Source organism: Netta rufina, assembly GCF_964035555.1.
Source record: "Netta rufina genome assembly, chromosome: 9".
Classification (NCBI taxonomy): domain Eukaryota; kingdom Metazoa; phylum Chordata; class Aves; order Anseriformes; family Anatidae; genus Netta; species Netta rufina.
The window spans coordinates 25,924,072-25,937,724 of record NC_140132.1 but is presented as its reverse complement, the minus strand read 5'-3'; the positions used below and the strand labels follow the sequence as shown (position 1 = coordinate 25,937,724).

Sequence of the window (13,653 nt, the reverse complement as noted above, 5' to 3'; positions counted from 1 at the left end):
TACATCAGCTAGATAAAGAGGAGCTTATGATATCTTTGGTTATCCATCTCTGATAAAGCGGACTGGTAATTGTACAGTATTTCAGGAGCTGCTAATGAGAATAGGAAGCACTTGGAAAACTTCCTGCTATCAAAGGAAGAAACAGGTTATTCTGTACGGTGAGTGCCTTGGGAGGGTGATTCTCTTCTCATAAATTGAGGGCTGAAGGTTTGTGCAAGCCTGCCTGTTTCTACACACACAGTGAGCTATCAAGGCTGGCCTGAGAGGGTGCTGACGTGTACCTCATTACAGCAGCATGCCAGGAGCAGCCCGGCCTGCCTGCCCCTGCAGCTGCAGCAGCAAGTTACAAAGGGGTTGTGGTCACGTACAGGTACCCTTCCTGACGGAATGGGAGCAGAGAAAGGAAAAGATGAAATTCATCCTCAGGAAGGACACTTATTTCATATGGCCTTTCATAAGTGGATACCTTAAGGTCCTGTAGATTCAGACATTTTTCAAACCATTGGTAGATTTATGATGACACGAACAAACTATATTGTTTAGGCATGTTACAGCATCATTTTAACTGACTTTAGAAATGTGCTGAAAAGCCATGTAAGATGCTGTAGCCCATGTGTTTGAGATGAAGTGCTGAAGCTTTTCCTTCCAACTGTTTATGCGGAAAAGCTGTGAGAAAAAATCAAGTGTTCAAAGAATGATTGCTTTCTCTATGAAAGCTGAAATAATCCCCAGAGACAGTAATTTTAATCTCTTTTGGAGATCTCATGTAGTTTGGTCCATACTGAAGCATATGACCAGTCAAGTCTGTTCATTTTTGTCTTAGATGAGTAATTAGGTCATGAACATGAGCAATTTTCAAGTATTTGCAGGCTATTACTTGTGGGTTATATGAATGATAAAGACATCTTAAACCTTGGGATCCCTGTTTTGTGCTTGTACTCATAATCTCTGAGCTCTGAGTTTATCTGAGCAGTTTTTCCAAATATTTCAGACTGTTACTTGATTATTTTTTTTTTAAATTCTACTTATACAAGATTAAAATATTATTTTTTTCTTTGTAGCCATTTCCATTGGTTTCTTCTTCACGATGGCTTGTGAAAAGGGGTGAATTAACAGCATACGTAGAAGACACTGGACTTTTTTCTAAAAGGACTTCTAAACAGCAGGTGTACTTTTTCCTTTTTAACGATGTCCTCATTATCACCAAGAAGAAGAGGTAAGAGCTTCACCAATGTAAAATCGTCTTTCTGTTCAACTCCTTGCGTCACGAAGAGAGCATCTAAGTTATCTTTTAAATTTTCATGCCTTTTGTGCGTGTCTCACCACACGGGAAATGAGAGCCAAAACTTCCTGGCTTTGCAAAGCCGAACTTTATTGCATCCGCAGCATTTTTGCATGTTTGCTAGCCATCTGCTTTTTTGAAAGAATGAATGAGATTCAAAGAGATCTGGTACATTTGCAGCATAAAATGGAAGGAAATATGGATCAAACTTGTGTTAATTACAGTCAAAATTTGTGAAACGTCTTGTATGTTTCAGTACACTGTGTCTGAGAAAGTAAATGAATTATGAAGGTATTTGAGTTTCTAACGTTGCTCCATCAGACTGCATTTAGAAATTACAAGTAACTGCCTGTTAAATGGGATTTAGTTTTTGCAAACTCGATTGAAATTCTGACTTGTCAAACAAATTTAAAAGGTCATCGTTGGTGCCTTAAGAAAGGGAGATTTTTTGTGGGAGGGTAAAGTGATATTCTTTCCCCTCTGTGCTTTACCATGTTGGACTGTTCTTGAGAGAGATTGATGGGAAATCGCTTCTAGTAGTCTCCACTTCAATTTTATCTCTAGATTCGACGGGAGGCTTAAAATCATTTAACAGAATTGACATCCTCTGCTATTGCTGTTAAATAATACTTGATAGATAAACTTTCTTCCTGAGGCTGAAAACCATTTTGAAGAATAGTTTTGCATTTGCATTGATCAGTTGAACCAAATACCAGCTATTTTTAAAAGATAGCGTTCTGTGAAACTTCTTAATTTAAATCAGAAATTGAGGAATGAGATAGAATATTAAATCTGAGAAGAGAATGTGACTATTTAAGCAAATAGAAAGATAAAAATGAAGGAAAAATATATTTAAATCAAAGAATTTTTATGCAGATGAGCAGAAAGGCGAATAGAGTTTTCCCCAGCTATTGTAATGCTGGGAGCACATTTCTGAGATTCGGTGTTTATCAAAGTTCACGCTGCAATGTTTCTTTGAAAGTCCCTTGCTAAACCCCTGGCAGCAGATCAGAGTTATGCCTCATGGTTTTAAACTGCGCGTTTGTTTTCTCACGGGATGGCTCTCAACATATTGCTGTGTTGGTAGCTAAGTAAATGTCCGAGTTAGGAAAACAATGAAAAGCTATTATCTGTGTTGTTACAGTGTTTATTGGTTTCCTATGTGATGGCTTCTTGTCCAGATTATAAAACAGATTTTTATAGCAACATATTTTATTCAAACTTTGGATTTATAATAATTTCCAGCTGTTGGAACTGAAATGTCATAACTGGGCCCAGAAGCCAAAATTAAGGAAAACTTGATGTTAATGATCAGATTTATCTGTTCACCTGAAGAACACCCCCAAGCAAATTAGGTAGGATGGAAAAGGATTGGTTTGTGTGAACATCCCAAATATTCCGAGCACGAAGCTTACACTTGACCTGAGTGGATAAGCTTATTCATAATATTTGAGCTTTTGGTGATCTGTTCTCCTGCCCACGGCGTTGCTGTGGACACCACTGCAATGGACAGCAACACTTGTTGACAGTTGAGCTTTCTATGCTTGTGTTTTAGCTGAGGAGTTGCTTTCTCAAAAGATTCTTAGCATTGCACACACAAAAAATCACTCGACTGCGCTAAAAATATTAATTACTTAGTGCTGCAGTCACGCTGCTTAATCCTTTCTCCCAAAGTGAATCCCCGGCCGTCCCGGGGAGCAGTTTGCCGTATAAGTCGAAGCAGCACGCTGTGCCTCCCAGCTCCTCGCTGTGCCTCCCAGCTCCTCGCTGTGCCTCCCAGCTCCTCGCTGTGCCTCCCAGCTCCTCGCTGTGCCTCCCAGCTCCTCGGGGCCCGGCGCTGCCTGCCCGGCCCGCAGCCAGCAAGGGTCAGCAGCCCCAGTGCAGCGAGGCTCGGCGCATCCCTGCTCACGGGCTGCTTTCAGGAACGATTCCCATGCGTCAGAATCACCGCTGCGAGAACTGCATTTTGAATACTGAGTGAGCAAGGGTTCCCAAAACCTTTTTATAATGAGAATTACAACATTTTAGCTACGAAAAAGATAAAGGGTGTGTTATATACTTACAGTTCTCCAGAGGTCTTACGCTTTAACTTTAATGATGCTTTATTAATCATAATCTTCCTCAGCTACAATTTCACCTTTTGATTGAAATTGCAAGGTTGTGCTGTGTTCTCTGCCCCATTCAGTAGGTTAAGTGGCATTTAGCTACCACAATTTCTTCCTTTTTAATGGACACCAAAGGTAATATTCTGACACGAGGAGTAGCGGGCAATATAATTCACATCTTGAGAGTTCTTTCTGTCCGCCTCATGATTCACATGGACTACACTACAATTCTTGTTATTTGTGTCACATTTGGGAAACTTGCTTTCACTTGAGCTAGTGAAGAAATGCTTTCACATTACAGAGTATGATGACATTAGTGCCTTATTAAATATGGGTTATTTACTTTATGCATACTGCTTTTAGGTTTGTATATCCTTCAGAACGAATTTTCAGCTTTCCTCTTCTAAATCCCAAACCACAGATAAAAGTATCATCCATCCCCGGTGTGGCTGATGAGTGTAACTGCTGGGTTTAGATACCCATTTGCCTGCTGCCAGGCGTGGTGGAGCTTCCATAGCGGGCACTTTGCAACTGCCCTGGGGAAGAGGAGACTGGGCTACAGAGGAGGTGATTCCCTGATACCTCAGGCAGACCTGGAAGCTTACACTGTAACAATACTCTGCTAAAAAGGGGACACATAGGAAGCTCTAAATTTTACAAAAGTCAGGTTCTTCCTTTTTTCCAGCACGCCCTTTTGAAGAGGTGGTTGCATGTTCTGGATAGTAATGCTCAGAGTTGTCTATGAGCTGGCTCTGCACTCTGTGAAGCTGAAGGGAGCTCCAGAATTAATGAAGTCCTGTTGTGTCCAACTAAAGTAACACTGCTCACTGAGCTATTCATAACATCTACCAGCAACGTCCTGAGATCTTTTAGAAGATTTCAGATGAATTGCAGAGATGTATGTTTTTGTATGAGGATACATTTATTGAATACTCTTCTCTCCCATAATATCCCCTAAGGACACTGCTAGAACCCCATCTGTTTTCATGGCTCTATGGCTTGTCAGCTCCTGAGATTGCCTTGACATTGGAATGCAGCTGGACCTCATACACTGGAAATCACCCAAAGGTTAAATACTACTTGGGAATGTTACCTGTTCACAGCTGCTTGAAAAACATGCTATTTTAGCCAAGATGCCAGGAATGATTTTGTAACTAAAGTAATCATGCTTAAAAAGTGATTAAAAATTGCTGAAGATTTATAAAGGACATTTACTGCTTTTTTTTTTTTTTTTTTTTTTTAATATATATACATGTGATAAGGGAAATAAGGAGAATCACCACATGCTTTCTGTTAAAGAATAGGTGGCCTAGAACTGGTGTCTGGTCTTCATAAAAGTGCCTCCAAGATGTGCAGGCCTTCCTTGCGAGGGGATATAAAATAGCCCTGTTGCTCTGTGTTCTGAGTCTAAATAAGAGTTTGGCAAAAAGTTCAGCCATGAACTGAAGGTGCACGTCAGCGCGTCTGTGTTAGCTGATTACTGTCATTTTAAAAAATGTGTTAAATGTCCCTCCTGTTACTGCACTGCCTGGTGGGAAGATTTCATCCCCATTTACGTCCATCTGCTTGCTCTGGCTGCGGTGCCTCCAGCCCTCAGCCAGCCGTACCCGTGTGCTGCTGGTCAGAAGTCTGTGGGCCTCCCGGAGAGCACAGGGGTAGAAAGATAAAGACTCCTCGATAGTTCAAAGCAGGCTGTTCTGTTGAATGGAGATAAGAAGAATTTGTAGAGGTTTATCTCAGGTGATTAATTAGTAAGGAATGCATTCATTATTTACTATGCAAATGTATGGACTACTTTTCTTTCTTTTTAGGTTCAGGCTCCCAATGACTACAGCATCCCTAGCTGGTTTTGCTGGTTCTGTCCTTGGCTAGGCAGCAATTGCTGTGTAAAAGTTGTTTAAAAACGGAACTGACTTCTTAAAAACAAACAAGGAAGGGGAAATCACACACCTGGTGGAAAACTAAGCATTTTAATTTTGTGTTTTTCTTTTTCTCCTTTGTTTTACAGTGAAGAGAGTTACAACGTCACAGATTATTCTTTAAGGGATCAGCTCGTGGTACAGCAGTGTGACAGTGAGGACCTGACCTCTTCTCCTGTAAAGAACACTTCAGCTATGCTGTACTCGCGGCAGAGCGCTACAGTGTACCTCTTCAGGTTGGCAGTCCTCAGTAACCACGCAGGAGAGAAGGTGGAGATGCTCTTGGGAACAGACACTCAGTAAGTAAATAGTTATAACTTCTGTAATTTTTCACCTGATCATCTCAACAGGTTGTTGTTGCTCTCCCAGCTCCCTCCCCCCCCCAAAAAAGGTCGTATGAAATGCCCAGCCTTTCTTTGTTTGCAAAGTTTAAAAAAAGGTGAAACAAAACTGAACAGTAAAGTTTGCAAGCAGGCAGTCTATGATATCTGATCAGCAGTGACCGAGGAAGGATTACATTAAAAATGACCCCGTATTTGTCACGGGCCACGCTGGCATCCTGTTCAGCAACGCTGGAGCGTTTGTTGTTCCACCTGCTGACTGCTGCGATTTGCACTGTTTTTATTCCATTAAGTGTGCACTTCCAAAGCTAGGCAAGGTAACAGTGACAAGCCTTTCTGTTTTTTTAACGATTGGCAGAGAAGAAGAATGTGCAGCTTGTATAAGATCCTAGATAGAGGAATAAATATTTACTGGAATAAAATAGAGCCTCTCCAAACCTGCTTCAGTTTCTCATGGATAATCTTGTCATGAGAGGGCTCAGGGGTTTTAAGTCCATGTCATGTTACTGTCATTCTATTTTCTTGATGTCATGTTGTAGGGATAATAGCAAATTGAGTACACATGCTAAAATTATGTAAACTGAAGTATCTGTTACTAGGTGCTATTGTTTTAGGTCTTCAGACCAAGAATTAACTGTGCTTCTGCCTCAGAGACTGCCAGTTCCCTAGCCAGTGAGTAATGGCATGGCCATGCCTTGCAGTGTGTTACATTAATACCATTAGGATAAGTAAATTGAGAGCCCATTAGAGGGTAGAATAGAAAGGAGAGATGACAAAGCTCCACTTGTATGTTGTACGGTGTGGTCTGAAATAGAGTTCTCATCACAAAGCCACGTCTGACTTTCTGCAAACATTTTGCTGGCTCTTCCAAACCTGCAGCCAAATGGATAAGTACAAAGCTGGTGGTGCTGTTTTTTCCCCAAGTAATGCAGCAAGGAACAAAAAGGAACTAAAAAATACATTGAGGTAATGCAGAGGGAGTCCATGTTGATGCAAGGTACAGTGAACTATAGTCGTGCATTGCTTCAAGGTGCTGAAAGATTATCTGGGATAGCTTTGCATAAAAATGCTTCTCATAAACAGGAACCAAAAATCTTAGGTTTAACACTTCTTATTTTTGCAAAAAAAAAAAAAAAAAGGAGAACTGACATGACCATTCCTAAACAGTAAAGACTTTTTGTTGCATGTTAGTTGGAGAGGGTTTTCATCAGAGGGAAGGTGTGTAAGTCCGTGTAATGTTGCTGAAGACAGCAGAGTATCTGAAGGGTAATCCAGGCTGAAGATAATAATAATGCTGGATTTCTGAATCCCTTCTGGTGGTTATTGGTGAGGCAAACATGCCAGGGCTGCAGGACAGGGATTTAGGGGGGATTGGAGGGGGGAGCGTGGGGAGAAGCTTGTATGTACAAAATTAAAGGTGGTGTTTTCCAAACTGAGCTTAAAATGCAACCCTTCTGATTCCGGCAAAGAGCAGACTATAGGCTGTCAGTGCTCTCATTTGCAGTCCTCACTTAGCGTCAAGATAATTAGCTCATTCTAATTAAGCCAAATCTAGTGAAAGTTAATTATTGTTCTATTTGCTTCTTACAGTAGGATGACCTCAGGCTTTAGTGGCGGGTAATGTAGTTTAAAATTACTTTAAAGACAGAGTAAGCAATGTAGCTGCCATTAACCTTTCACCTTGCCCTGGATGCTTTTTTCCCGTGCGAGGTTCAGAGGCTCCCAGGCACAGCCCCTCAGGACCCGGCTGTCTTTGGAGCTTGTGGAGAGGGTCTGACTGCCCCCTGCCTGGCACAGCTCTGGGTCTGGGCACTCTTGGTGTTAAGGTGCTGTCTCTATTAAGCATCACAATACCTCTGTAGCTACGTGACTTGTGTGTGGCATACCTCAACTTCTCTGCGTAATGTTTCTGACCTGTGTTGCCTGCATACACTCCCAGTTTAAATTGTGAAGCACTCAGTTTCTGGAGCAGTTTCATTTGAGCTTCTCTAAGTCTCTGGATCATTGCTGAGATCCCAGAGACGACTGTGGACAATGAAGGTTAGTTACCCAAATACTACAAACATGACAACGCTCTGAGATGGGGCTGGGGCTTTGGGTGGCCCTGTGTGGACCAGGAGCTGGGCTCGGTGACCCTTGTTGGGTCCCTTCCAACTCAGGATGCTCTGTGGTTCTGCTTCCACTTGAACTACAAATGGGGCTGAGTTATCGCTGTTGGTTGTTGTAGTGTAAGTACGTGGTAGGTCAAATACTTCCCTAATATTTTCTTCTGAGTGCTGGAAGTTGAGATGTGGGTTTTCTGCCTCGCTTGCCTGTTAGCAAAGAACTTCCCTCAAATAATCATTGGGGTCAAGGGGTAAGTGCCTGAAGTAAAGTGGAGAGCAATGAGTGTCCTGTAGTTGCAAGCAGTCTGTACACCTGCCTTCTGCAGTGCGCTTGGATGTGCAGCTGTCTCACCAGGAGTTACCACTGCGGGTGGCAGCAAACACTGAACTGGGTGCGTTGGGTCCAGTGCTGAGCGGTGCTGTCCCGGGGCAGCTTTGTGAATCTGCACCACAGCGGGGACGGTGCGGGAGCGGAAACTGCAGGATGGGATGGAGGAGGAGTTTGGCACTGCCGCGGGGAAGCTGGGGAGCTGCGCTGGATAGAGGTGGTCCTTGTTCTCCTGGGGCAGTGCTGGAGTGCTCTGCTTTAGAAAAGGGCAACAAGCAGCGTCTTGTTCTTTCGGGTGCGAGTCTCGGAGAGGCCATCGCTTCTGTGTGGTGCCATTAACATCCACACAGCCCTTCACAGAAGTGAAAGATGGTATCTGTTCCGCGGAGGCTGGGGGTGGGACACAAGACATGAAACAGAACGCTCCAGACGCATCCCAGCCTGGAAAAACTTACAGTTTTAGGTTTGCTTTCAAAGTTTAGAATAACTCTGAAAGAAACTATAGATCATTAATGATTCCTATTAAAGATCTTATTATAAAGTAAGCAGATGATTCAGACTTGCTTGGAAATGCGATTTTATTGGGAAAAAAATGAAGCACATTTTTAGTTGTCTGGGCTTTTTATAAAAAGACATTTTGTTCTACAGAATATTACTGCTTGCCTATATAAGGTTTGTGATAGAAATAGCAGTCCATCAGATTATCTTTCAAGGGAAAAAGTCTCTGACAATACCTCCTTGATTTGAAAATTTTAATAGAGCGTTACCGTGTGTGGTGTGCTCAGGGCACCGACACTCCCAACTTTTTGTAACTTGAGGCGAGCGCGATGGGGAGGGCAGCGGCTGGAGGAGGGCCCAGCTGGACGCTTCAGAGCGCTCGCTGATCGGAGCGATGCATGTTCAAAGTGAAATGTTTGTGTTGACTATGATTTCCAGCGCAGTTTGATCGCGTTGTGTCACTTCGTGTGGCTTGTGGTTCCCAGGTACAGCAGTAGAAGCCCAGGGTCCGGAGCGTTACGGTGGCATTACAGCTCCAGCAGCGGGGCACGGCCAGCAGCTGCGGGTGGCATCAGGGGAAGGCTCCTCACAAACCTTGTGTGTCTTTCGTGGCCTGTTCCCACTGAATTACAGCTCTGGAGCAGCTGTAATTGTGCCTGCTGCTGGAGGCGGAGGGTTAAATTACAGGGTCACTTAGCATTAGATGATCCACTGGCGCTGGCATCTTTTTGTGTTTGTCTCCCGGTCTGTCTGTTTACACAAGTAACATTGATTCCCTTGAAAAAATACACAGAAAGCTATGGAAGGACAAAGGCTTTTTTGGTCAGAGGTTGGACTCGATGATCTTGAGGTGTCTTCCAACCTAGACAATTCTGTGATTCTGTGATTCCCTAGTCTGGCTGAGAGCCGTGTTTTTTGGACTGGATTTTTCGTATGCTCTTAACACTGCCTGCTGGAGAGAGGGTGACTTCAGTGGGAGCAAAGTTGTTTTGTGTTCACCAACTATCTGGTGTACGTGGATTTATGAAGAAACACATATTTAGATAGGAAGGCAGTCTGGTATTATCCCATTTTTTAAGAGTTGTTTGAAAGGAAATGTAATTTTCTTATTAAGACTGGTTATGGGAAAATACGAATCCGTAAATAACATGTTTCTAAAAATAAGAACAAAATTAAGGTTGTGCAAAATTGTATATGTTTTCTTACTGTGGTTGAAACACGAGTTTAGCACTGGTTTCAGATTTTCAAAAAATGGACAACTGCAGAAGACAGATGTTACTATTTTTAGTTAAAAACTCAAGTTATCTAAAGACAAAATTTTGAAGAAGAAAATTCAAGTGGATTATTTAATTTTGTTTAGATTAGTCATAAGTATTGGTCTCAGACACTTAGTAGAGAAGTTTACCTGCATTACTTAAAAAATAATTAAAATAAGGGTATGTAAGATGTGATGCCAGTAAGAACCATGTGTGTATAGGCATTTTTCCTACTCTAACATGCTTAAAATGTTTGTGTTTGAAGAGTGTTATTACAAGAAGTAGTATCACACCTGGCCATATTTTGAGAGGAGGAGAAAGGAGGTTATGTTTAGTTTTTCTTTCACAATAAGAGGAAGAATTTAAATACAGAACCTTGAAAAGGGAGTAGTCTTGATCATTGTTCAAGAGCATGAGTTGGGAAACTGAATTTTGTTTTTGCTGTTTGCAGAAGTGAAAGAGCTCGCTGGATTACGGTGCTTGGGCAAGACAGAGATGGGCAGAAGACTGACAGAACAAGTAAGTTGCAAGTACTGAGATTTTTGAGCACTCTGCCATGAGAATAGAAGTGCACTGCCCCTTAGCGGGGATTTGAGCAAACACAGGCTCTATCCTTAAAAATGTCACCTTTCTTTTCCTGGGCTGTGTTACTTTAATATACATGAAGCTGTCATCGCTTCCTTCTTTGAGGAGTTTTGTTTTGCCCAGTTATTTCTGTTTGCGTTCATTAACGCTGGTCAGTTGTTTCAATCTGTTACCAAGAGCAAAGCTCCCTTCTTCGTGTTTAACCCAAGTTTGTGTGGATGCTCAGGTGAGAAGCCATCTGCAGCATTTGCTGACACCTGCGTGGTGGGTGGGGTGGGGCAGGGCATGTGCTAAGACACACTGATTTCTTCAAATCAATTATATACACGTTTGAATAGAAGATTTGAAATGGAAATATTGTAATTCAGCCTTTCTTTTCTTTTTCTTCCCCAGCTTTGACTCAGGTAGAGATCATCAGAACCTACACAGCAAAGCAGTCAGACGAGCTGTCTCTCCAAGTTGCTGATGTTGTTCTGGTTTATCAAAAAGTGAATGATGGTGAGTATGCGTTGTTAGCAACCCTCTCTTACCACTGCAGATGAATCCAGCTAGAAGAATTTGTTTCCTAATGGAGTTGGCCATATGATGAATAAAGGCTAAGCTTCCAGGAAAAACTTGAGCATTTAGGTTCAAGTTTCTGAGGACAGCCTCTGTTTAGGCAACGGCTGTTTAAAGTAACTCATCACCAGTCATAACTTATATAGATAAATCATGAATGCGGTGACACTGACTCAGAAGTTCTGACAAAGTGCCTTTAAAATTACTTGAAGAGGTTTGTTGCTCCCTGTCTGTTCACGCCTGCAGGCTGGTATGAAGGGGAACGACTGCGGGATGGTGAAAGAGGCTGGTTTCCCATGGAGTGTGCTAAGGAAATCACGTGTCGTGCCACGATCGACAAGAACATGGAGCGGATGGGACGCTTACTTGGACTTGAAACAAATGTGTAGATGGTTTTTGCTTCTTCATACTGTACTAGAGGATTTGCACTAACTGCTGTCAGCGGGGAATGGCTGCACGCACTACAGCTCTCACATGGAAGACGTGGGTCACAGATGTGTAAAATCTGGTAACAGAGCACTGATGTTTCAGATAGCCCGTTTTGGTTTGCATTTTGAGAGCTCTGAACTGATGCCTGGCTTGAACTGTAGCAGATTTCAACTAGAAGTAGTTTCTTAGGCACTGGAGATCAGCTTTGCATTTTTTTTTCCTCAGATTTCCCTTTCAACTTCAGTTCCTTCATCCCTGCTCTTTACTTGCTCTTCTGCCACTCTTTTTTGATCATTTTGACTTACTTTCTTTCAAAATTGGGCCTAAAATTGGCTGTAGCAGACCGAGCACCAGAAACTCACCACATCTATATGCAGAGCTGGAGGTGAACAGGAGCATAACAGCGGGGGGCAGTTCCTGTTCCTTGGAACCTGCAGCCGTACGCTCCCAGTACAGGACTGGGGATTTAAGGGGATACTTCCCAGCTGTGTCAGAATCCTTGTTTCATGTAATTCAGAAGGGCTTACCTCTCCAGCACGAAGCCAGGGAGGAGCCAGATTTGCTAATCTAAGAGTGAATGAGATCGCTGCAATCTCCGTGGGCGAAGCTGACACAAGGTAAGAGCCAGAGACGTGCTGCTTGTGGTGGTGGCCTCCGGTACTGGGTGTGGGTACTCAGTCACGCAGCTCAGGCGTTCTGGTGCTCCGGTGTTGAGATTTCTGCAAGCAAGCAAGAAGTACCAAACTGTACCAAGTACATAACGACATTGAGGGGCTTTGTTCTCAGATCCATTTTAGCACAACTGTCAGCCTCAACTTGGGCTTGTTTTCATTAAGAACAGCCTTGGTGGGAGCAGTTGTTAGCTCTCTTAGCTCCTCCTGGCAGGTGTATCTTATGGTGTTTCTTCCAGTAATTTTTTTTAAGCTTATGGGCTTTGCCAAATGAACAAACCCTTCTGTCTCGTGTCTGCTGTCTGTCCTCAACTCTGACGCCTCTTTTACCTCTGAATGCCTTCTTGGCAGCATGGTTGCTTTTCCAGTACCTTGCAGTAGGTTGCACCTTTAAAGCTTAAACCTTATTTTCAATACAAAGTAATTTCAAGCTGCAGAAAAGTAGCCCTGTGCATAACACAATGTGGTTTTTCCCACTAGCATCGTCAGTGTGAGTCTTAAATGCCACTGCTCTGGTTCAGAATTCAGGTGTCTGGACTCACAGGATTTTTTTTTTATTTTTTTAAAGGACTGTATAACTGCTGGAAATGTGTCCATTTTGTTTCAGTTTTCTCCAGGTGTTTGGCTAGGTCTTTCTATTAAGTTATTGCTGTAGAGCGAGGGTTTTGATGGAGACTGCAGAAAACATGAAGTACATTCTTCTGTTTATTTTTTTTCTTCCTTTTTGGTCTTCTGTGCTAGAGGAGATTGATTATTTCCTTCTGTGGAGGCAAAAAGTTCAACTGAACTTCAGTTTACTGACCTTCCTCTTTAGCATTTGTAAGCGTGTTGAAGCCACATGCACAAAAAGAGGGAGCCGTAAGACCTGTAGGGACCTAAGCGGCCAGGTCTCTGCTCATCTCCGCTGTACGAGGTAAGAGCACCACTGAGGAAGGACGTGGGAGCTGAGAGCTCGGCCCCTGGGGTAACGTGGTTATAGCTTGGTGTCCTGTCAGCACCTTCGTGACTGCCACCTGAGGGGTGCCCAGCTGGGTGCTGCCACACACATCTCAGCTCCCGAGAAGCCCTCTCACCATTGCACTACCTGCACCACCTAGATTTTTGCAGCTGCAGTTTAGCTTTGGAATTTCACAGAAAAAAAAAAAAAAACAAAAACAAACAACCACTAAATATTGTGTGAAGAAAATGCACTAAAAATGAAGTAAGGTTCAGTGCATCATTTCTGTATATCCGTGTGACAGGTTGTACTATAAAAACCTTCATTTAAGGACAAGCTGGTAAGTTAACAGGCTTCAATACCTGCTAAATAAAAAGGTGGCAAAAAGTTATAGTACAAAGGCTTTCTTCTTGTCACAGTCCCAGTCTTTTTTTTTAAAGGGTGGTGTTTATATTCTGTACTATGGTGATCTGTGAGTGACTTTGTTTATAAACATGTACCTCTATAACAATTGAAAGTCGATTAGGCAATAATTTTGTACAAAAATCCTTACCTTGATAGTCTGACAGTGGTTTTACAGCCTTTTGAATTAATTTATAAGTGGACTGATAAAATGGTAATGGTATAAACTGTAAATTG

At 42.6% G+C, this 13,653-nt stretch overlaps 1 protein-coding gene across 1 annotated transcript in view; it reads left to right on the top strand.

Annotated features, from left to right (window-relative positions):
- ARHGEF26 (Rho guanine nucleotide exchange factor 26) overlaps nt 1-13,483 on the top strand; it is a gene marked incomplete at its 5' end in the record, with an annotated part of 48,701 nt that extends 35,218 nt beyond the window's left edge. The window contains 5 exons of the mRNA XM_084292389.1: nt 1,062-1,216; nt 5,396-5,605; nt 10,286-10,353; nt 10,813-10,917; nt 11,224-13,483. Coding sequence (XP_084148515.1) covers nt 1,062-1,216; nt 5,396-5,605; nt 10,286-10,353; nt 10,813-10,917; nt 11,224-11,366 — 681 coding nt within the window. The 3' untranslated portion in view covers nt 11,367-13,483. The remainder of the gene's footprint in view (nt 1-1,061; nt 1,217-5,395; nt 5,606-10,285; nt 10,354-10,812; nt 10,918-11,223) is intronic.
- Between the last annotated feature and the right edge of the window lie 170 nt (nt 13,484-13,653).